The sequence below is a fragment of the Leuresthes tenuis genome, unplaced genomic scaffold (assembly GCF_036924035.1).
Source record: "Leuresthes tenuis unplaced genomic scaffold, fLeuTen1.0.hap1 SCAF_21, whole genome shotgun sequence".
In the NCBI taxonomy this organism is placed as follows: domain Eukaryota; kingdom Metazoa; phylum Chordata; class Actinopteri; order Atheriniformes; family Atherinopsidae; genus Leuresthes; species Leuresthes tenuis.
In genome coordinates, this window is record NW_027325375.1 from 32,424,412 (window position 1) to 32,448,502 (window position 24,091).

The window sequence follows — 24,091 nt, forward strand, 5'->3', positions numbered from 1 at the left end:
CCTTCACCATCGATGCGTTTCCTCCGGCTTCAGTTTGATGTTAAAGTGGAATAAACCTGATTTTTAATCACTGCAACACAGAAATAAATCAGCTGATTTAAAGAATGTGTCCATCCGTACGATGATGACGGTAATATTACAGCTCCTGCTGAACGGAGACCGAAGCCGTTCCTAAAGCCTCGTCAGACCTGGTTAAAGCTCCATCAGCCTGGGTTCACATTTATTTTCACACCATGTTTCTGTTTCTGTATTTATCAGACGCTTTTATCCAACTTACAAATGAAGATATAACAGCTTTATAAAAGCTAACAATAAGCTAACAATAAGCTAACAATAAGCTAACAATAAGCTAACAATAAGCTAACAAAAAGCTAACAATAAGCTAACAATAAGCTCCATAGAAGGAACCCAGGAGTCCGATTCTGTCAGAGGGGACAGAGTAGAGATAGGGTGCAGGCATAGAAGGAAGAGCAGAAAGATAAAGTGCAGAGATAGAGGGGGTAGGGAAGTACAAGGTAAGTGCTGGGATAGGAGATGCTCTCTGAAGAGCTGGGTTTTCAGGAGCTTCTTGAAGATAGACAGGGACGCCCCTGTTCTGGTAGCGCTCGGTAGCTCATTCCACCATCGTGGGACGACACATGAACAGAGTTTGGATTGTCTTAGGCGTGGTGTAGGAGCTGCTAGACGACAATCCAGCAGCTCCTACACCTCAAAGGAAAGAAGGCTTTTAGTTTGGTGTCTGTAAAGATGGAAACTGCTCATTCTGAGGCACTGAGAACAGCTCTTCTCATCTGACAGGATTCTACTGTAAGGAAAACATCCATCCATCCATCTTCTTTACCGTCAGTCGGGTAGCGGGGGGGCTGGAGCCCATCCCAGCAGCCATTGGGCGAAAGGCGGGGTTCACCTGGACAGGTCGTAAGGAAACGTATTTCTGGTTATCATGTCCCTGCTAACATATTTACTGTAGAACACCAGAAGCTTCCAAAGTTTCCTCATTTTAAAGCCATTTTAAACCTTTAGCATCCGTTAAATTTCCAAACTTCTGAAGTCATTAAGGAGACTGAAGTCTGTCCACTTCCAAAAATCTGTAATAAAACACAGATTAATATTCAGCTCTGCTCAAAACCACCAAAACATGCAAAACTTTAGACTTTTACTGTTGTTATTTGTGAAAATGTAGTTATTTTCCTAAATAACAAATGTGTAAAAAGCCATGTTGGACACACCAAAGATTGTCCAGGAAACTGACTTTGGTGCAGTTTAGTTCATCTGTAGCTTCAGATGTTAAACTTACTGCCATCTTTAGTCATTTAGGACAGAAACCTCCCATAAAAAGTACGTTTTAAACTCAAAGCTTTTTATGATCATGCATTATGAACATTTTCATTGTTCATCACTAAAATGGTCCACACCGTGTATGATGTCCCATCATCTGACCTCTCAGAGAGCAGCGATGAATTAAGCTGTGGGAAGGAAGCTTACTCACATTTTGTCACTTATTTTCCATTCAAAGGATTAAACGGAACTTGATTACATGAACGTCACCAAAAATATGAGAAAAGGCTCGTTCTTGATTCTTCTGTTTATCGCAGCCTCTCTGCTCAATGCAACAGCAAAGAAACACCAAAACATCGGATATATATCCAAAATGCAGTTGGATGTTTTATCTTAAAGCTGAAGAGGAGGCGGCGAGGCTGAGGAGGGAGATACGGGAGCAAAGAGCCAGGATGCGGAGGGGCAGGAGGCTAGTTCCGTACCTACAAACTTTCTCCTGCGCTATCTTTGTGCCGCACTGCTTTCTGGGATCGCAAGCTGAAGCATCCTCGATCAAATGGGCGGAGCAAGTACACAATGTGGAGCGTGCTGCGTACTTTGAGCAGTACTTGGTCCTGAAGTGGCTTCAGAAGTACAAAGAGTTATTGCTTGCTAGTGTGATTTATTATTCTGAAATAAATTCCTTAAATCTTAAGGGTTATTGTCGTCTTTGCTTCCTCACCACAGAGCAAACAGCTTTGGCCTCCACATTATCTTCTGTAGATTAGAATAATACTGTGAACAGAACCAGAGTCTCTTCAGATTCACAACAACTCAGATGTTTCTGCTGAACAGTAACAGCTCATTCATGTGTGCACGCGTCACTCAGTTCATGTTTCTAATTACAGGTAAGTTATAAAGTTCATGGCTAAATGGCTTCAGCTGTTTCTGATATGGATCTGTCAGCTGTATGAAGTCAGAGGAAAACTCAGCTCCTGTTCAGGGTTCATTAAACTCTGAGCGACATGAATTATTCTGAGTCTGTCTTCGGTGTTTTATTCTTAAAACAAGTCAGTTTGGAACAGAAATGTAGAATAAAGTCAGTGAGGCAGAATTCAGTTCCTATAAAAGGTGTGTTGATTCCTGTTTCTGAACATGTCTGCTGCCCTGCGGAGGAACCAAACGTTTTTTCTTCATGAAGGAGGAACTGCCTTTATTGTCACACCGGAAAGGTGAGTTGGCAAACATAAGGTGTGGCTCACTATAAAACCAATGTGCCCAGATATCAGTTCTATGCAAAGCAGCAGACTGTGAGCACCAAGCCTGACAAGAAGAAGTTTTGATCTTCATCATCCAGCTGACCATGCAGGAACGAAGAAACAGGAGAGGATTCAACGAATATTTTGTTGAACATCAGCACCTGAGGCTGAATGACCTGAAACAAGAAGCTGAAAAGTTTGGTTTAGAGAATAAGTACCTCTGCAAAGAAAACATCATCCCAGAGTATCCTCGACCAGAGTTTCATGTGTCTCATCTGAAACACGACACCGATGGAGACGGGTTAAAGCGGATCATGAAGGACGGAGGCTTCAGGGATCCTTTCACAGATGGTTTGGTGTGGTGGAGTCTGAAGGTGGGACCAGAGGAGGTGACGTCTGCTGAGGCCAGGCTGCTGGAGAACAGCTTCCCAGGAGCACACCCCCAGACGGAGAGCTTCCTGGGGAAGTTTGCCACCTCCCCAGCTTTCCTGGAGACGTCCAGGCTGGGCTCGTACCGCTTCACCTTCCCCCTGGAGGAGGTGCTGGAGGCCTACAGCGAACAGGTAAAACCTCCCTGGATCTGACCTGATCTGACAGCTGTCTTCCTTTAAAACCTCTTTTTCTTTTTCCTCAGCTTTGTTCTGGTGCCCAGCCTCACATGCGGGTGTACGAGACCGTCCTGTACAAACAGGAAGTGATGTATGTTGTCCTGGTCCACAGTCCAGACAATGAGGAGCTCTTCTCAAAGTATCCTTTACTGACTGACGACCCAAACGCCGTCTGCGTCTACAGAGACGGCAAATTCATCTGGAGGCCGGAGGCCATGTGTGAGACTCACAGGTAAGATACAGGAAAAGATGTCCACTTTCTGTAATCCATCTGAAGGCCGTGGGGGGGCTATCCCAGCTGTCCATGGGCCTGCCAGAGCTGCCACAGTTAATTAGATAAATGTAAATATCTCTCAGCTATAGACTGATCCGCAGAGATGATGCAAAGAAGATGGAAGCTAAGAAGGTGCCTGGGAGGGCTGAGTTTTACGTTTGGGATAATGTCGCCGTCGCCCTGCATGTGGAAGGAGAGGTACCTTTAATTCATCTAATTAGTCATTCTATAAAAGTCACATCTCTGCTCTTTGGTTCAGCGACACAATAAATATCACCTGTTTGAGTGTAAAAGCTGAGAAAAATGTGTGAACTAAAAGCTGCATGGAGACATTTTTCCACGATTCTCACTGTGAGTTAATCTGCTCAGTTATTACTTCCTTTTCCAGCTTTGGCTGAATATTTCACAGGTGAGTTATTGGTAATAAAACATCATGGCCATGAGGAGAAATGCTGAAACTCTGACCATGTTGAGAGTAAATGTAATACAAGTGATCTACATTTATTAACAGTTTAATTTCCAACAAAAACCTCCGATCAGTTACGTTGGTGTAAGTGATCTGATGGAGGTGGAGAACTGATGCTGGCACAGCAGAGTCTGAGTGGTGAACCCAGGCATTAACCCCAAATACCTCTGATGGGAGTGCCCAGGTCTGCAGGTGAGGTCCTGAAACTGGAACAACCAGATCCTTTCAGCTGTTTCTCAGCTCCAGGATCAGACAGCACACCTGCAGCCGAATGAAACCCTTTCTCACAGCAGGTATCTGTGCAGCCCTGAGCTCTGTGACAGCTCTTAGGTTAAGGGGGGAAAACAGCAAATGGAGCAGGGAAAATGACCCTGATTTAGTGCCGTGAGAGGAAAATGCAGAGGAAGCTGAGCATCGGGCACAGAGTGCTGGCAGAGCTGCCTCTGACTGTACAGGTGAGCAGAGCCCCGCCCACACTGACACAGGTGCAGTCAGTCGCCTCCCCCACTTTATTAAATGCTCTGTCAGCACTGGAGCTGATCACATCTCACAGCTCAGAGGGGCTGCTACCTGTTGTAGTTTATAACCCTCGTTATGAAGTCTTATTTTCCTTGGCTGTCCACATCTCTACAGCCGGTATTAAACAACACCTTCTTTTCTCTTTACCTGACCAACTGAAACAGCCTCAGATTGTAACTCCGCCCCCATCATGCTTTGTCCAGCAGACACAAAGCATGATGGGAGCAGCTGTCCCTGCCGTTTGTGCTGCTCCTCCCTGATCAGTGTGAGGAAATGTTCTGACTTTACTTTGAAACGTCAAAGCAGCGTTTCTCTGATCATCACATTTCTTCCTGGAGGATGAAGCTTCTCCATCCTTCCGGGTTGAATAACTTCTGCAGGTTTCAGTTGTTTTCCTTCCTCTGAATCAAACAGTGGGGGAAAATCCAGGAAGGGGGGTTATTTACGGGTCTAATGAAGAAGCTCCTCATCACCACCTGCTGCAGGTTTAAGCTTCGGCACACTGAAAGAGAAAGTGATGAACGGCAAGAAACACACAGCAGGAAGGAGAACGGCAGCTCGATGACCTGTGAGCTGGTTCTGACAAAATGTGTGTTTCGTTCTGTTTCAGGTGCTGAAGTTTGATCCCAGGAAACTGACAGAGAACCTAAAGGAAGTGGAGATAAGCAGCGTGCAGTTTGGAAGGTATCACAGCTGCAGAAATACTGACTCTGTTCCAGCTTTTCTCTCACCAACCTGTGTGAAACATTTCTGATTTACTCTCAAACGTTTTTACCTTTAAAAAAACTGAAGCTGGGGAACATTTAGTCGCTTTGACAGATTTTAGAAAAGGAGGAAACGTCGTTGGTGCTGCTGTAAATGGTTAAAAATGAACCTGGAACCCAATAAGGACACCTGTATAAAGCACAGTAAAAACACCTGATGTGTCACAGTCTGGTTAATCCTGTTTTCAGGTCATGTTCTAGTCGTGTTTTTCCTGTTCAGTTCACCTGGTTAATTGTTCTCAGCTGCACCTCATGTCACTGATCACCTCCAGAGTATTTAGCTTCCTGGTTTACTTTCAGTCACTGCAGAATCCTCACTATCCCTGCATGCTTCGCCACAGAAAGAGAAGTTTGGTTCCTGCCTGTTTAATATAGCCACAGTATTTATTCCATAGCCTTGTTTTGTTTAGTGTTTTTCATGTTGAAGTATTTTTGATGATCCGGCCTTTTGTTCACGCTCCCTGATTTGAATAAACCTTTGATTTTTGGAAAAGAGCTGCATCTGGGTCCTACCTTTCCATGGCATGATGGCACTAAAACGTCTTCAGTGGACGATGTATTCCCGAAGCTAAAGAAAGAAACCACACAGCTGTTCTCCCACAGCTCAGAGCTTCTTCTGCAGTCACACCTCTGAATGTGTGCACATTTCTGCACATCTTTCTCCGCTCAGCGTGTGGACGCCTAAAGATTAAAATGACTGTTCTTGTCCTGACAGATGATGAATAGAAGATCTCCAAATGAAGCCCTGAAGCATCTTCATCATCAAGCGTTTGGCTGTAAAAACACATCTCACATAGAGGTTCTGTGTTTTCTTTATCTAATTCATACTTTCTGAAGCAGTTACTGACCATGCTGATGATTTATTTTCTTACCCTTGCGGGCGGGTTGGTTTCCTTTCATGCTATAAAGACCTTTAGTAAAAGGTTGGTTTCCTGGTGGAGGGAATCTGGGGAGGAGCTCGCCTCAAAAGCAGCTCTTTTACGGGGTGTGTGAGTCAGATTTGTTTGGTTAATGTATGATGAGATTGGCAGAGGACTGAGCTGATAGAAGAGTTCGTCTGACTGCCTCCTCTCTTTGTTAAGGCAATAAAACAAAGTCAGCCGACTATCACCTTAAGAATAAATCAAGGCTAAAAGATCTGAGCAGCACCTGGAAGAACCGGTCCATGCATTCATCTTCAGTAGGTTTGATTATTGTAAAAGCATCTTTAAAAAGTCAGTTAGACCCCTGCAGCTCATCCAGAACTCAGCTGCTGGAGTCCTACTGAGACCAAAGAAGTGGAGCACATCAGTCCAGCTGTGAGGTCTTTCCACCGGCTGCCGGTCCATCAGAGGATAGACTTTAAAGTTCTGCTGCTGGTCCATCAGAGGATAGACTTTAAGGTTCTGCTGCCGGTCCATCAGAGGATAGACTTTAAAGTTCTTATGCTGGTCCATAAAGCTCTGACCTCTGACCTCCTGACCCACTATGAACCTCCCAGACCCCTCAGGTCATCTGGATCCGGTTCTTTATCAGTTCCCAGAGTCAGAACCAGACCTGGAGGAGCTGCATTCAGCTTCTATGCTCCACATGTCTGGAACAAACTCCCAGAAAGCCTCAGATCAGCTGAAACACTCAGGATTTAAGTCCAGGTTGAAGAAACATCTATTTTCAGCTGCTTTTGAATAAGATTGAGTTTCAAATTTTATCTCCTGATTTTATCTTTCATATATATCATTTTTTCTGATTTTATCTATTGTTCTTATTTCTTTCTTTTGCCTAAATTTTAAATCATGCTTTTTATTTCTTCTGTTTTAATGTCTCTGTGAAGCACTTTGAATCACCTTGTTGTTGAATTGTACAAATAAACTTGCCTTTGTTTCACCTGAAATAAATGACTTTTACTTCCATAAAATAAAGTGTCTCTGTGGTCTGCTTTTATAAGGACTCTAAAAATTGATGTGTACAACTTTAATCTATGAGAAGCCACGTTTAGCTTCATCCCACTCAGCCTGGTGACAACATGAAATGAAACCAGAACAAATCAGTGGAGGTTTTAACCAAAACTGCTAAAGCAGCTGGGACTCATTTGATGAAAGAGTCTGAACGCATCACATTTTACAGGAAACAAGGTCTGCATTTGAAGGCTGCGCCGACCCCAGGACACTAAAACCGGACGTCTCACTGAACTGCTTCAAGCAGGTCGTAGACTGCAGCGTCAGATCAACCCTGACCTTCACCATCGATGCGTTTCCTCCGGCTTCAGTTTGATGTTAAAGTGGAATAAACCTGATTTTTAATCACTGCAACACAGAAATAAATCAGCTGATTTAAAGAATGTGTCCATCCGTACGATGATGACGGTAATATTACAGCTCCTGCTGAACGGAGACCGAAGCCGTTCCTAAAGCCTCGTCAGACCTGGTTAAAGCTCCATCAGCCTGGGTTCACATTTATTTTCACACCATGTTTCTGTATTTATCAGACGCTTTTATCCAAAGAGACTTACAAATGAAGATATAACAGCTTTATAAAAAGCTAACAATAAGCTAACAACAAGCTAACAATAAGCTAACAATAAGCTAACAATAAGCTAACAATAAGCTAACAATAAGCTCCATAGAAGGAACCCAGGAGTCCGACTCTGTCAGAGGGGACAGAGTAGAGATAGGGTGCAGGCATAGAAGGAAGAGCAGAAAGATAAAGTGCAGAGATAGAGGGGGGAGGGAAGTACAAGGTAAGTGCTGGGATAGGAGATGCTCTCTGAAGAGCTGGGTTTTCAGGAGCTTCCTGAAGACAGACAGGGACCCTGTTCTGGTAGCGCTCGGTAGGTCATTCCACCATCGTGGGACGACACATGAACAGAGTTTGGATTGTCTTAGGCGTGGTGTAGGAGCTGCTAGACGACAATCCAGCAGCTCCTACACCTCAAAGGAGTGGTGAACCCAGGCATTAACCCCAAATACCTCTGATGGGAGTGCCCAGGTCTGCAGGTGAGGTCCTGAAACTGGAACAACCAGATCCTTTCAGCTGTTTCTCAGCTCCAGGATCAGACAGCACACCTGCAGCCGAATGAAACCCTTTCTCACAGCAGGTATCTGTGCAGCCCTGAGCTCTGTGACAGCTCTTAGGTTAAGGGGGGAAAACAGCAAATGGAGCAGGGAAAATGACCCTGATTTAGTGCCGTGAGAGGAAAATGCAGAGGAAGCTGAGCATCGGGCACAGAGTGCTGGCAGAGCTGCCTCTGACTGTACAGGTGAGCAGAGCCCCGCCCACACTGACACAGGTGCAGTCAGTCGCCTCCCCCACTTTATTAAATGCTCTGTCGGCACTGGAGCTGATCACATCTCACAGCTCAGAGGGGCTGCTACCTGTTGTAGTTTATAACCCTCGTTATAAAGTCTTATTTTCCTTGGCTGTCCACATCTCTACAGCCGGTATTAAACAACACCTTCTTTTCTCTTTACCTGACCAACTGAAACAGCCTCAGATTGTAACTCCGCCCCCATCATGCTTTGTCCAGCAGACACAAAGCATGATGGGAGCAGCTGTCCCTGCCGTTTGTGCTGCTCCTCCCTGATCAGTGTGAGGAAATGTTCTGACTTTACTTTGAAACGTCAAAGCAGCGTTTCTCTGATCATCACATTTCTTCCTGGAGGATGAAGCTTCTCCATCCTTCCGGGTTGAATAACTTCTGCAGGTTTCAGTTGTTTTCCTTCCTCTGAATCAAACAGTGGGGGAAAATCCAGGAAGGGGGGTTATTTACGGGTCTAATGAAGAAGCTCCTCATCACCACCTGCTGCAGGTTTAAGCTTCGGCACACTGAAAGAGAAAGTGATGAACGGCAAGAAACACACAGCAGGAAGGAGAACGGCAGCTCGATGACCTGTGAGCTGGTTCTGACAAAATGTGTGTTTCGTTCTGTTTCAGGTGCTGAAGTTTGATCCCAGGAAACTGACAGAGAACCTAAAGGAAGTGGAGATAAGCAGCGTGCAGTTTGGAAGGTATCACAGCTGCAGAAATACTGACTCTGTTCCAGCTTTTCTCTCACCAACCTGTGTGAAACATTTCTGATTTACTCTCAAACGTTTTTACCTTTAAAAAAACTGAAGCTGGGGAACATTTAGTCGCTTTGACAGATTTTAGAAAAGGAGGAAACGTCGTTGGTGCTGCTGTAAATGGTTAAAAATGAACCTGGAACCCAATAAGGACACCTGTATAAAGCACAGTAAAAACACCTGATGTGTCACAGTCTGGTTAATCCTGTTTTCAGGTCATGTTCTAGTCGTGTTTTTCCTGTTCAGTTCACCTGGTTAATTGTTCTCAGCTGCACCTCATGTCACTGATCACCTCCAGAGTATTTAGCTTCCTGGTTTACTTTCAGTCACTGCAGAATCCTCACTATCCCTGCATGCTTCGCCACAGAAAGAGAAGTTTGGTTCCTGCCTGTTTAATATAGCCACAGTATTTATTCCATAGCCTTGTTTTGTTTAGTGTTTTTCATGTTGAAGTATTTTTGATGATCCGGCCTTTTGTTCACGCTCCCTGATTTGAATAAACCTTTGATTTTTGGAAAAGAGCTGCATCTGGGTCCTACCTTTCCATGGCATGATGGCACTAAAACGTCTTCAGTGGACGATGTATTCCCGAAGCTAAAGAAAGAAACCACACAGCTGTTCTCCCACAGCTCAGAGCTTCTTCTGCAGTCACACCTCTGAATGTGTGCACATTTCTGCACATCTTTCTCCGCTCAGCGTGTGGACGCCTAAAGATTAAAATGACTGTTCTTGTCCTGACAGATGATGAATAGAAGATCTCCAAATGAAGCCCTGAAGCATCTTCATCATCAAGCGTTTGGCTGTAAAAACACATCTCACATAGAGGTTCTGTGTTTTCTTTATCTAATTCATACTTTCTGAAGCAGTTACTGACCATGCTGATGATTTATTTTCTTACCCTTGCGGGCGGGTTGGTTTCCTTTCATGCTATAAAGACCTTTAGTAAAAGGTTGGTTTCCTGGTGGAGGGAATCTGGGGAGGAGCTCGCCTCAAAAGCAGCTCTTTTACGGGGTGTGTGAGTCAGATTTGTTTGGTTAATGTATGATGAGATTGGCAGAGGACTGAGCTGATAGAAGAGTTCGTCTGACTGCCTCCTCTCTTTGTTAAGGCAATAAAACAAAGTCAGCCGACTATCACCTTAAGAATAAATCAAGGCTAAAAGCTCTGAGCAGCACCTGGAAGAACCGGTCCATGCATTCATCTTCAGTCGGTTTGATTATTGTAAAAGCATCTTTAAAAAGTCAGTCAGACACCTGCAGCTCATCCAGAACTCAGCTGCTGGAGTCCTACTGAGACCAAAGAAGTGGAGCACATCAGTCCAGCTGTGAGGTCTTTCCACCGGCTGCCGGTCCATCAGAGGATAGACTTTAAGGTTCTGCTGCCGGTCCATCAGAGGATAGACTTTAAAGTTCTGCTGCTGGTCCATCAGAGGATAGACTTTAAAGTTCTGATGCCGGTCCATCAGAGGATAGACTTTAAAGTTCTGCTGCCGGTCCATCAGAGGATAGACTTTAAAGCTCTGATGCCGGTCCATCAGAGGATAGACTTTAAAGTTCTGATGCTGCTCCATCAGAGGATAGACTTTAAGGTTCTGCTGCCGGTCCATCAGAGGATAGACTTTAAAGCTCTGATGCCGGTCCATCAGAGGATAGACTTTAAAGTTCTGATGCTGGTCCATAAAGCTCTGACCTCTGACCTCCTGACCCACTATGAACCTCCCAGACCCCTCAGGTCATCTGGATCCGGTTCTTTATCAGTTCCCAGAGTCAGAACCAGACCTGGAGGAGCTGCATTCAGCTTCTATGCTCCACATGTCTGGAACAAACTCCCAGAAAGCCTCAGATCAGCTGAAACTCTCAGGATTTAAGTCCAGGTTGAAGACACACCTATTTTCAGCTGCATTTGAATAAGATTGAGTTTCAAATTTTATCTCCTGATTTTATCTTTCATATATATCATTTTTTCTGATTTTATCTATTGTTCTTATTTCTTTCTTTTGCCTAAATTTTAAATCATGCTTTTTATTTCTTCAGTTTTAATGTCTCTGTGAAGCACTTTGAATCACCTTGTTGTTGAATTGTACAAATAAACTTGCCTTTGTTTCACCTGAAATAAATGACTTTTACTTCCATAAAATAAAGTGTCTCTGTGGTCTGCTTTTATAAGGACTCTAAAAATTGATGTGTACAACTTTAATCTATGAGAAGCCACGTTTAGCTTCATCCCACTCAGCCTGGTGACAACATGAAATGAAACCAGAACAAATCAGTGGAGGTTTTAACCAAAACTGCTAAAGCAGCTGGGACTCATTTGATGAAAGAGTCTGAACGCATCACATTTTACAGGAAACAAGGTCTGCATTTGAAGGCTGCGCCGACCCCAGGACACTAAAACCGGACGTCTCTCTGAACTGCTTCAAGCAGGTCGTAGACTGCAGCGTCAGATCAACCCTGACCTTCACCATCGATGCGTTTCCTCCGGCTTCAGTTTGATGTTAAAGTGGAATAAACCTGATTTTTAATCACTGCAACACAGAAATAAATCAGCTGATTTAAAGAATGTGTCCATCCGTACGATGATGACGGTAATATTACAGCTCCTGCTGAACGGAGACCGAAGCCGTTCCTAAAGCCTCGTCAGACCTGGTTAAAGCTCCATCAGCCTGGGTTCACATTTATTTTCACACCATGTTTCTGTATTTATCAGACGCTTTTATCCAAAGAGACTTACAAATGAAGATATAACAGCTTTATAAAAAGCTAACAATAAGCTAACAACAAGCTAACAATAAGCTAACAATAAGCTAACAATAAGCTAACAATAAGCTAACAATAAGCTCCATAGAAGGAACCCAGGAGTCCGACTCTGTCAGAGGGGACAGAGTAGAGATAGGGTGCAGGCATAGAAGGAAGAGCAGAAAGATAAAGTGCAGAGATAGAGGGGGGAGGGAAGTACAAGGTAAGTGCTGGGATAGGAGATGCTCTCTGAAGAGCTGGGTTTTCAGGAGCTTCCTGAAGACAGACAGGGACCCTGTTCTGGTAGCGCTCGGTAGGTCATTCCACCATCGTGGGACGACACATGAACAGAGTTTGGATTGTCTTAGGCGTGGTGTAGGAGCTGCTAGACGACAATCCAGCAGCTCCTACACCTCAAAGGAAAGAAGGCTTTTAGTTTGGTGTCTGTAAAGATGGAAACTGCTCATTCTGAGGCACTGAGAACAGCTCTTCTCATCTGACAGGATTCTACTGTAAGGAAAACATCCATCCATCCATCTTCTTTACCGTCAGTCGGGTAGCGGGGGGGCTGGAGCCCATCCCAGCAGCCATTGGGCGAAAGGCGGGGTTCACCTGGACAGGTCGTAAGGAAACGTATTTCTGGTTATCATGTCCCTGCTAACATATTTACTGTAGAACACCAGAAGCTTCCAAAGTTTCCTCATTTTAAAGCCATTTTAAACCTTTAGCATCCGTTAAATTTCCAAACTTCTGAAGTCATTAAGGAGACTGAAGTCTGTCCACTTCCAAAAATCTGTAATAAAACACAGATTAATATTCAGCTCTGCTCAAAACCACCAAAACATGCAAAACTTTAGACTTTTACTGTTGTTATTTGTGAAAATGTAGTTATTTTCCTAAATAACAAATGTGTAAAAAGCCATGTTGGACACACCAAAGATTGTCCAGGAAACTGACTTTGGTGCAGTTTAGTTCATCTGTAGCTTCAGATGTTAAACTTACTGCCATCTTTAGTCATTTAGGACAGAAACCTCCCATAAAAAGTACGTTTTAAACTCAAAGCTTTTTATGATCATGCATTATGAACATTTTCATTGTTCATCACTAAAATGGTCCACACCGTGTATGATGTCCCATCATCTGACCTCTCAGAGAGCAGCGATGAATTAAGCTGTGGGAAGGAAGCTTACTCACATTTTGTCACTTATTTTCCATTCAAAGGATTAAACGGAACTTGATTACATGAACGTCACCAAAAATATGAGAAAAGGCTCGTTCTTGATTCTTCTGTTTATCGCAGCCTCTCTGCTCAATGCAACAGCAAAGAAACACCAAAACATCGGATATATATCCAAAATGCAGTTGGATGTTTTATCTTAAAGCTGAAGAGGAGGCGGCGAGGCTGAGGAGGGAGATACGGGAGCAAAGAGCCAGGATGCGGAGGGGCAGGAGGCTAGTTCCGTACCTACAAACTTTCTCCTGCGCTATCTTTGTGCCGCACTGCTTTCTGGGATCGCAAGCTGAAGCATCCTCGATCAAATGGGCGGAGCAAGTACACAATGTGGAGCGTGCTGCGTACTTTGAGCAGTACTTGGTCCTGAAGTGGTTTCAGAAGTACAAAGAGTTATTGCTTGCTAGTGTGATTTATTATTCTGAAATAAATTCCTTAAATCTTAAGGGTTATTGTCGTCTTTGCTTCCTCACCACAGAGCAAACAGCTTTGGCCTCCACATTATCTTCTGTAGATTAGAATAATACTGTGAACAGAACCAGAGTCTCTTCAGATTCACAACAACTCAGATGTTTCTGCTGAACAGTAACAGCTCATTCATGTGTGCACGCGTCACTCAGTTCATGTTTCTAATTACAGGTAAGTTATAAAGTTCATGGCTAAATGGCTTCAGCTGTTTCTGATATGGATCTGTCAGCTGTATGAAGTCAGAGGAAAACTCAGCTCCTGTTCAGGGTTCATTAAACTCTGAGCGACATGAATTATTCTGAGTCTGTCTTCGGTGTTTTATTCTTAAAACAAGTCAGTTTGGAACAGAAATGTAGAATAAAGTCAGTGAGGCAGAATTCAGTTCCTATAAAAGGTGTGTTGATTCCTGTTTCTGAACATGTCTGCTGCCCTGCGGAGGAACCAAACGTTTTTTCTTCATGAAGGAGGAACTGCCTTTATTGTCACACCGGAAAGGTGAGTTGGCAAACATAAGGTGTGGCTCACTATAAAACCAATGTGCCCAGATATCAGTTCTATGCAAAGCAGCAGACTGTGAGCACCAAGCCTGACAAGAAGAAGTTTTGATCTTCATCATCCAGCTGACCATGCAGGAACGAAGAAACAGGAGAGGATTCAACGAATATTTTGTTGAACATCAGCACCTGAGGCTGAATGACCTGAAACAAGAAGCTGAAAAGTTTGGTTTAGAGAATAAGTACCTCTGCAAAGAAAACATCATCCCAGAGTATCCTCGACCAGAGTTTCATGTGTCTCATCTGAAACACGACACCGATGGAGACGGGTTAAAGCGGATCATGAAGGACGGAGGCTTCAGGGATCCTTTCACAGATGGTTTGGTGTGGTGGAGTCTGAAGGTGGGACCAGAGGAGGTGACGTCTGCTGAGGCCAGGCTGCTGGAGAACAGCTTCCCAGGAGCACACCCCCAGAAGAAGAGCTTCCTGGGGAAGTTTGCCACCTCCCCAGCTTTCCTGGAGACGTCCAGGCTGGGCTCGTACCGCTTCACCTTCCCCCTGGAGGAGGTGCTGGAGGCCTACAGCGAACAGGTAAAACCTCCCTGGATCTGACCTGATCTGACAGCTGTCTTCCTTTAAAACCTCTTTTTCTTTTTCCTCAGCTTTGTTCTGGTGCCCAGCCTCACATGCGGGTGTACGAGACCGTCCTGTACAAACAGGAAGTGATGTATGTTGTCCTGGTCCACAGTCCAGACAATGAGGAGCTCTTCTCAAAGTATCCTTTACTGACTGACGACCCAAACGCCGTCTGCGTCTACAGAGACGGCAAATTCATCTGGAGGCCGGAGGCCATGTGTGAGACTCACAGGTAAGATACAGGAAAAGATGTCCACTTTCTGTAATCCATCTGAAGGCCGTGGGGGGGCTATCCCAGCTGTCCATGGGCCTGCCAGAGCTGCCACAGTTAATTAGATAAATGTAAATATCTCTCAGCTATAGACTGATCCGCAGAGATGATGCAAAGAAGATGGAAGCTAAGAAGGTGCCTGGGAGGGATGAGTTTTACGTTTGGGATAATGTCGCCGTCGCCCTGCATGTGGAAGGAGAGGTACCTTTAATTCATCTAATTAGTCATTCTATAAAAGTCACATCTCTGCTCTTTGGTTCAGCGACACAATAAATATCACCTGTTTGAGTGTAAAAGCTGAGAAAAATGTGTGAACTAAAAGCTGCATGGAGACATTTTTCCACGATTCTCACTGTGAGTTAATCTGCTCAGTTATTACTTCCTTTTCCAGCTTTGGCTGAATATTTCACAGGTGAGTTATTGGTAATAAAACATCATGGCCATGAGGAGAAATGCTGAAACTCTGACCATGTTGAGAGTAAATGTAATACAAGTGATCTACATTTATTAACAGTTTAATTTCCAACAAAAACCTCCGATCAGTTACGTTGGTGTAAGTGATCTGATGGAGGTGGAGAACTGATGCTGGCACAGCAGAGTCTGAGTGGTGAACCCAGGCATTAACCCCAAATACCTCTGATGGGAGTGCCCAGGTCTGCAGGTGAGGTCCTGAAACTGGAACAACCAGATCCTTTCAGCTGTTTCTCAGCTCCAGGATCAGACAGCACACCTGCAGCCGAATGAAACCCTTTCTCACAGCAGGTATCTGTGCAGCCCTGAGCTCTGTGACAGCTCTTAGGTTAAGGGGGGAAAACAGCAAATGGAGCAGGGAAAATGACCCTGATTTAGTGCCGTGAGAGGAAAATGCAGAGGAAGCTGAGCATCGGGCACAGAGTGCTGGCAGAGCTGCCTCTGACTGTACAGGTGAGCAGAGCCCCGCCCACACTGACACAGGTGCAGTCAGTCGCCTCCCCCACTTTATTAAATGCTCTGTCGGCACTGGAGCTGATCACATCTCACAGCTCAGAGGGGCTGCTACCTGTTGTAGTTTATAACCCTCGTTATAAAGTCTTATTTTCCTTGGCTGTCCACATCTCTACAGCCGGTATTAAACAACACCTTCTTTTCTCTTTACCTGACCAACTGAAACAGCCTCAGATTGTAACTCCGCCCCCATCATGCTTTGTCCAGCAGACACAAAGCATGATGGGAGCAGCTGTCCCTGCCGTTTGTGCTGCTCCTCCCTGATCAGTGTGAGGAAATGTTCTGACTTTACTTTGAAACGTCAAAGCAGCGTTTCTCTGATCATCACATTTCTTCCTGGAGGATGAAGCTTCTCCATCCTTCCGGGTTGAATAACTTCTGCAGGTTTCAGTTGTTTTCCTTCCTCTGAATCAAACAGTGGGGGAAAATCCAGGAAGGGGGGTTATTTACGGGTCTAATGAAGAAGCTCCTCATCACCACCTGCTGCAGGTTTAAGCTTCGGCACACTGAAAGAGAAAGTGATGAACGGCAAGAAACACACAGCAGGAAGGAGAACGGCAGCTCGATGACCTGTGAGCTGGTTCTGACAAAATGTGTGTTTCGTTCTGTTTCAGGTGCTGAAGTTTGATCCCAGGAAACTGACAGAGAACCTAAAGGAAGTGGAGATAAGCAGCGTGCAGTTTGGAAGGTATCACAGCTGCAGAAATACTGACTCTGTTCCAGCTTTTCTCTCACCAACCTGTGTGAAACATTTCTGATTTACTCTCAAACGTTTTTACCTTTAAAAAAACTGAAGCTGGGGAACATTTAGTCGCTTTGACAGATTTTAGAAAAGGAGGAAACGTCGTTGGTGCTGCTGTAAATGGTTAAAAATGAACCTGGAACCCAATAAGGACACCTGTATAAAGCACAGTAAAAACACCTGATGTGTCACAGTCTGGTTAATCCTGTTTTCAGGTCATGTTCTAGTCGTGTTTTTCCTGTTCAGTTCACCTGGTTAATTGTTCTCAGCTGCACCTCATGTCACTGATCACCTCCAGAGTATTTAGCTTCCTGGTTTACTTTCAGTCACTGCAGAATCCTCACTATCCCTGCATGCTTCGCCACAGAAAGAGAAGTTTGGTTCCTGCCTGTTTAATATAGCCACAGTATTTATTCCATAGCCTTGTTTTGTTTAGTGTTTTTCATGTTGAAGTATTTTTGATGATCCGGCCTTTTGTTCACGCTCCCTGATTTGAATAAACCTTTGATTTTTGGAAAAGAGCTGCATCTGGGTCCTACCTTTCCATGGCATGATGGCACTAAAACGTCTTCAGTGGACGATGTATTCCCGAAGCTAAAGAAAGAAACCACACAGCTGTTCTCCCACAGCTCAGAGCTTCTTCTGCAGTCACACCTCTGAATGTGTGCACATTTCTGCACATCTTTCTCCGCTCAGCGTGTGGACGCCTAAAGATTAAAATGACTGTTCTTGTCCTGACAGATGATGAATAGAAGATCTCCAAATGAAGCCCTGAAGCATCTTCATCATCAAGCGTTTGGCTGTAAAAACACATCTCACATAGAGGTTCTGTGTTTTCTTTATCTAATTCATACTTTCTGAAGCAGTTACTGACCATGCTGATGATTTATTTTCTTACCCTTGCGGGCGGGTTGGTTTCCTTTCATGCTATAAAGACCTTTAGTAAAAGGTTGGTTTCCTGGTGGAGGGAATCTGGGGAGGAGCTCGCCTCAAAAGCAGCTCTTTTACGGGGTGTGTGAGTCAGATTTGTTTGGTTAATGTATGATGAGATTGGCAGAGGACTGAGCTGATAGAAGAGTTCGTCTGACTGCCTCCTCTCTTTGTTAAGGCAATAAAACAAAGTCAGCCGACTATCACCTTAAGAATAAATCAAGGCTAAAAGATCTGAGCAGGACCTGGAAGAACCGGTCCATGCATTCATCTTCAGTCGGTTTGATTATTGTAAAAGCATCTTTAAAAAGTCAGTCAGACCCCTGCAGCTCATCCAGAACTCAGCTGCTGGAGTCCTACTGAGACCAAAGAAGTGGAGCACATCAGTCCAGCTGTGAGGTCTTTCCACCGGCTGCCGGTCCATCAGAGGATAGACTTTAAAGTTCTGCTGCCGGTCCATCAGAGGATAGACTTTAAAGTTCTGCTGCTGGTCCATCAGAGGATAGACTTTAAAGTTCTGATGCCGGTCCATCAGAGGATAGACTTTAAGGTTCTGATGCCGCTCCATCAGAGGATAGACTTTAAAGCTCTGACCTCTGACCTCTGACCTCCTGACCCACTATGAACCTCCCAGACCCCTCAGGTCATCTGGATCCGGTTCTTTATCAGTTCCCAGAGTCAGAACCAGACCTGGAGGAGCTGCATTCAGCTTCTATGCTCCACATGTCTGGAACAAACTCCCAGAAAGCCTCAGATCAGCTGAAACTCTCAGGATTTAAGTCCAGGTTGAAGAAACATCTATTTTCAGCTGCTTTTGAATAAGATTGAGTTTCAAATTTTATCTCCTGATTTTATCTTTCATATATATCATTTTTTCTGATTTTATCTATTGTTCTTATTTCTTTCTTTTGCCTAAATTTTAAATCATGCTTTTTATTTCTTCAGTTTTAATGTCTCTGTGAAGCACTTTGAATCACCTTGTTGTTGAATTGTACAAATAAACTTGCCTTTGTTTCACCTGAAATAAATGACTTTTACTTCCATAAAATAAAGTGTCTCTGTGGTCTGCTTTTATAAGGACTCTAAAAATTGATGTGTACAACTTTAATCTATGAGAAGCCACGTTTAGCTTCATCCCACTCAGCCTGGTGACAACATGAAATGAAACCAGAACAAATCAGTGGAGGTTTTAACCAAAACTGCTAAAGCAGCTGGGACTCATTTGATGAAAGAGTCTGAACGCATCACATTTTACAGGAAACAAGGTCTGCATTTGAAGGCTGCGCCGACCCCAGGACACTAAAACCGGACGTCTCTCTGAACTGCTTCAAGCAGGTCGTAGACTGCAGCGTCAGATCAACCCTGACCTTCACCATCGATGCGTTTCCTCCGGCTTCAGTTTGATGTTAAAGTGGAATAAACCTGATTTTTAATCACTGCAACACAGAAATAAATCAGCTGATTTAAAGAATGTGTCCATCCGTACGATGATGACGGTAATATTACAGCTCCTGCTGAACGGAGACCGAAGCCGTTCCTAAAGCCTCGTCAGACCTGGTTAAAGCTCCATCAGCCTGGGTTCACATTTATTTTCACACCATGTTTCTGTATTTATCAGACGCTTTTATCCAAAGAGACTTACAAATGAAGATATAACAGCTTTATAAAAAGCTAACAATAAGCTAACAATAAGCTAACAATAAGCTAACAATAAGCTCCATAGAAGGAACCCAGGAGTCGGACTCTGTCAGAGGGGACAGAGTAGAGATAGGGTGCAGGCATAGAAGGAAGTGCAGAAAGATAAAGGGCAGAGATAGAGGGGGGAGGGAAGTACAAGGTAAGTGCTGGGATAGGAGATGCTCTCTGAAGAGCTGGGTTTTCAGGAGCTTCTTGAAGATAGACAGGGACGCCCCTGTTCTGGTAGCGCTCGGTAGGTCATTCCACCATCGTGGGACGACACATGAACAGAGTTTGGATTGTCTTAGGCGTGGTGTAGGAGCTGCTAGACGACAATCCAGCAGCTCCTACACCTCAAAGGAGTGGTGAACCCAGGCATTAACCCCAAATACCTCTGATGGGAGTGTCCAGGTCAAAGTACGCAGCACGCTCCACATTGTGTACTTGCTCCGCCCATTTGATCGAGGATGCTTCAGCTTGCGATCCCAGAAAGCAGTGCGGCACAAAGATAGCGCAGGAGAAAGTTTGTAGGTACGGAACTAGCCTCCTGCCCCTCCGCATCCTGGCTCTTTGCTCCCGTATCTCCCTCCTCAGCCTCGCCGCCTCCTCTTCAGCTTTAAGATAAAACATCCAACTGCATTTTGGATATATATCCGATGTTTTGGTGTTTCTTTGCTGTTGCATTGAGCAGAGAGGCTGCGATAAACAGAAGAATCAAGAACGAGCCTTTTCTCATATTTTTGGTGACGTTCATGTAATCAAGTTCCGTTTAATCCTTTGAATGGAAAATAAGTGACAAAATGTGAGTAAGCTTCCTTCCCACAGCTTAATTCATCGCTGCTCTCTGAGAGGTCAGATGATGGGACATCATACACGGTGTGGACCATTTTAGTGATGAACAATGAAAATGTTCATAATGCATGATCATAAAAAGCTTTGAGTTTAAAACGTACTTTTTATGGGAGGTTTCTGTCCTAAATGACTAAAGATGGCAGTAAGTTTAACATCTGAAGCTACAGATGAACTAAACTGCACCAAAGTCAGTTTCCTGGACAATCTTTGGTGTGTCCAACATGGCTTTTTACACATTTGTTATTTAGGAAAATAACTACATTTTCACAAATAACAACAGTAAAAGTCTAAAGTTTTGCATGTTTTGGTGGTTTTGAGCAGAGCTGAATATTAATCTGTGTTTTATTACAGATTTTTGGAAGTGGACAGACTTCAGTCTCCTTAATGACTTCAGAAGTTTGGAAATTTAACGGATGCTAAAGGTTTAAAATGGCTTTAAAATGAGGAAACTTTGGAAGCTTCTGGTGTTCTACAGTAAATATGTTAGCAGGGACATGATAACCAGAAATACGTTTCCTTACGACCTGTCCAGGTGAACCCCGCCTTTCGCCCAATGGCTGCTGGGATGGGCTCCAGCCCCCCCGCTACCCGACTGACGGTAAAGAAGATGGATGGATGGATGTTTTCCTTACAGTAGAATCCTGTCAGATGAGAAGAGCTGTTCTCAGTGCCTCAGAATGAGCAGTTTCCATCTTTACAGACACCAAACTAAAAGCCTTCTTTCCTTTGAGGTGTAGGAGCTGCTGGATTGTCGTCTAGCAGCTCCTACACCACGCCTAAGACGATCCAAACTCTGTTCATGTGTCGTCCCACGATGGTGGAATGACCTACCGAGCGCTACCAGAACAGGGGCGTCCCTGTCTATCTTCAAGAAGCTCCTGAAAACCCAGCTCTTCAGAGAGCATCTCCTATCCCAGCACTTACCTTGTACTTCCCTCCCCCCTCTATCTCTGCTCTTTATCTTTCTGCTCTTCCTTCTATGCCTGCACCCTATCTCTACTCTGTCCCCTCTGACAGAGTCGGACTCCTGGGTTCCTTCTATGTAGCTTATTGTTAGCTTATTGTTAGCTTTTTGTTAGCTTATTGTTAGCTTATTGTTAGCTTATTGTTAGCTTTTATAAAGCTGTTATATCTTCATTTGTAAGTTGGATAAAAGCGTCTGATAAATACAGAAACAGAAACATGGTGTGAAAATAAATGTGAACCCAGGCTGATGGAGCTTTAACCAGGTCTGACGAGGCTTTAGGAACGGCTTCGGTCTCCGTTCAGCAGGAGCTGTAATATTACCGTCATCATCGTACGGATGGACACATTCTTTAAATCAGCTGATTTATTTCTGTGTTGCAGTGATTAAAAATCAGGTTTATTCCACTTTAACATCAAACTGAAGCCGGAGGAAACGCATCGATGGTGAAGGTCAGGGTTGATCTGACGCTGCAGTCTACGACCTGCTTGAAGCAGTTCAGAGAGACGTCCGGTTTTAGTGTCCTGGGGTCGGCGCAGCCTTCAAATGCAGACCTTGTTTCCTGTAAAATGTGATGCGTTCAGACTCTTTCATCAAATGAGTCCCAGCTGCTTTAGCAGTTTTGGTTAAAACCTCCACTGATTTGTTCTGGTTTCATTTCATGTTGTCACCAGGCTGAGTGGGATGAAGCTAAACGTGGCTTCTCATAGATTAAAGTTGTACACATCAATTTTTAGAGTCCTTATAAAAGCAGACCACAGAGACACTTTATTTTATGGAAGTAAAAGTCATTTATTTCAGGTGAAACAAAGGCAAGTTTATTTGTACAATTCAACAACAAGGTGATTCAAAGTGCTTCACAGAGACATTAAAACTGAAGAAATAAAAAGCATGATTTAAAATTTAAGCAAAAGAAAGAAATAAGAACAATAGATAAAATCAGAAAAAATGATATATATGAAAGATAAAATCAGGAGATAAAATTTGAAACTCAATCTTATTCAAAAGCAGCTGAAAATAGATGTTTCTTCAACCTGGACTTAAATACTGAGAGTTTCAGCTGATCTGAGGCTTTCTGGGAGTTTGTTCCAGACATGTGGAGCATAGAAGCTGAATGCAGCTCCTCCAGGTCTGGTTCTGACTCTGGGAACTGATAAAGAACCGGATCCAGATGACCTGAGGGGTCTGGGAGGTTCATAGTGGGTCAGGAGGTCAGAGGTCAGAGGTCAGAGCTTTAAAGTCTATCCTCTGATGGACCGGCAGCAGAACCTTAAAGTCTATCCTCTGATGGACCGGCAGCCGGTGGAAAGACCTCACAGCTGGACTGATGTGCTCCACTTCTTTGGTCTCAGTAGGACTCCAGCAGCTGAGTTCTGGATGAGCTGCAGGTGTCTGACTGACTTTTTAAAGATGCTTTTACAATAATCAAACCGACTGAAGATGAATGCATGGACCGGTTCTTCCAGGTGCTGCTCAGATCTTTTAGCCTTGATTTATTCTTAAGGTGATAGTCGGCTGACTTTGTTTTATTGCCTTAACAAAGAGAGGAGGCAGTCAGACGAACTCTTCTATCAGCTCAGTCCTCTGCCAATCTCATCATACATTAACCAAACAAATCTGACTCACACACCCCGTAAAAGAGCTGCTTTTGAGGCGAGCTCCTCCCCAGATTCCCTCCACCAGGAAACCAACCTTTTACTAAAGGTCTTTATAGCATGAAAGGAAACCAACCCGCCCGCAAGGGTAAGAAAATAAATCATCAGCATGGTCAGTAACTGCTTCAGAAAGTATGAATTAGATAAAGAAAACACAGAACCTCTATGTGAGATGTGTTTTTACAGCCAAACGCTTGATGATGAAGATGCTTCAGGGCTTCATTTGGAGATCTTCTATTCATCATCTGTCAGGACAAGAACAGTCATTTTAATCTTTAGGCGTCCACACGCTGAGCGGAGAAAGATGTGCAGAAATGTGCACACATTCAGAGGTGTGACTGCAGAAGAAGCTCTGAGCTGTGGGAGAACAGCTGTGTGGTTTCTTTCTTTAGCTTCGGGAATACATCGTCCACTGAAGACGTTTTAGTGCCATCATGCCATGGAAAGGTAGGACCCAGATGCAGCTCTTTTCCAAAAATCAAAGGTTTATTCAAATCAGGGAGCGTGAACAAAAGGCCGGATCATCAAAAATACTTCAACATGAAAAACACTAAACAAAACAAGGCTATGGAATAAATACTGTGGCTATATTAAACAGGCAGGAACCAAACTTCTCTTTCTGTGGCGAAGCATGCAGGGATAGTGAGGATTCTGCAGTGACTGAAAGTAAACCAGGAAGCTAAATACTCTGGAGGTGATCAGTGACATGAGGTGCAGCTGAGAACAATTAACCAGGTGAACTGAACAGGAAAAACACGACTAGAACATGACCTGAAAACAGGATTAACCAGACTGTGACACATCAGGTGTTTTTACTGTGCTTTATACAGGTGTCCTTATTGGGTTCCAGGTTCATTTTTAACCATTTACAGCAGCACCAACGACGTTTCCTCCTTTTCTAAAATCTGTCAAAGCGACTAAATGTTCCCCAGCTTCAGTTTTTTTAAAGGTAAAAACGTTTGAGAGTAAATCAGAAATGTTTCACACAGGTTGGTGAGAGAAAAGCTGGAACAGAGTCAGTATTTCTGCAGCTGTGATACCTTCCAAACTGCACGCTGCTTATCTCCACTTCCTTTAGGTTCTCTGTCAGTTTCCTGGGATCAAACTTCAGCACCTGAAACAGAACGAAACACACATTTTGTCAGAACCAGCTCACAGGTCATCGAGCTGCCGTTCTCCTTCCTGCTGTGTGTTTCTTGCCGTTCATCACTTTCTCTTTCAGTGTGCCGAAGCTTAAACCTGCAGCAGGTGGTGATGAGGAGCTTCTT

The 24,091-nt window shown here is 44.0% G+C and overlaps 2 protein-coding genes across 2 annotated transcripts; both read left to right on the forward strand.

Annotated features, from left to right (window-relative positions):
- The first annotated feature begins 2,600 nt into the window (after positions 1 to 2,600).
- Positions 2,601 to 3,978, forward strand: LOC140279365 (uncharacterized). The gene is made up of 4 exons (XM_072374477.1): positions 2,601 to 3,079; positions 3,151 to 3,356; positions 3,482 to 3,596; positions 3,910 to 3,978. Exons 1-4 carry the CDS (start codon positions 2,621 to 2,623, stop codon positions 3,976 to 3,978), a joined length of 849 nt encoding a protein of 282 aa, XP_072230578.1. The 5' UTR covers positions 2,601 to 2,620.
- A 10,246-nt stretch (positions 3,979 to 14,224) lies between these two features.
- On the forward strand, positions 14,225 to 15,602 carry LOC140279366 (uncharacterized). The gene is made up of 4 exons (XM_072374478.1): positions 14,225 to 14,703; positions 14,775 to 14,980; positions 15,106 to 15,220; positions 15,534 to 15,602. Exons 1-4 carry the CDS (start codon positions 14,245 to 14,247, stop codon positions 15,600 to 15,602), a joined length of 849 nt encoding a protein of 282 aa, XP_072230579.1. The 5' UTR covers positions 14,225 to 14,244.
- Positions 15,603 to 24,091: the final 8,489 nt, after the last annotated feature.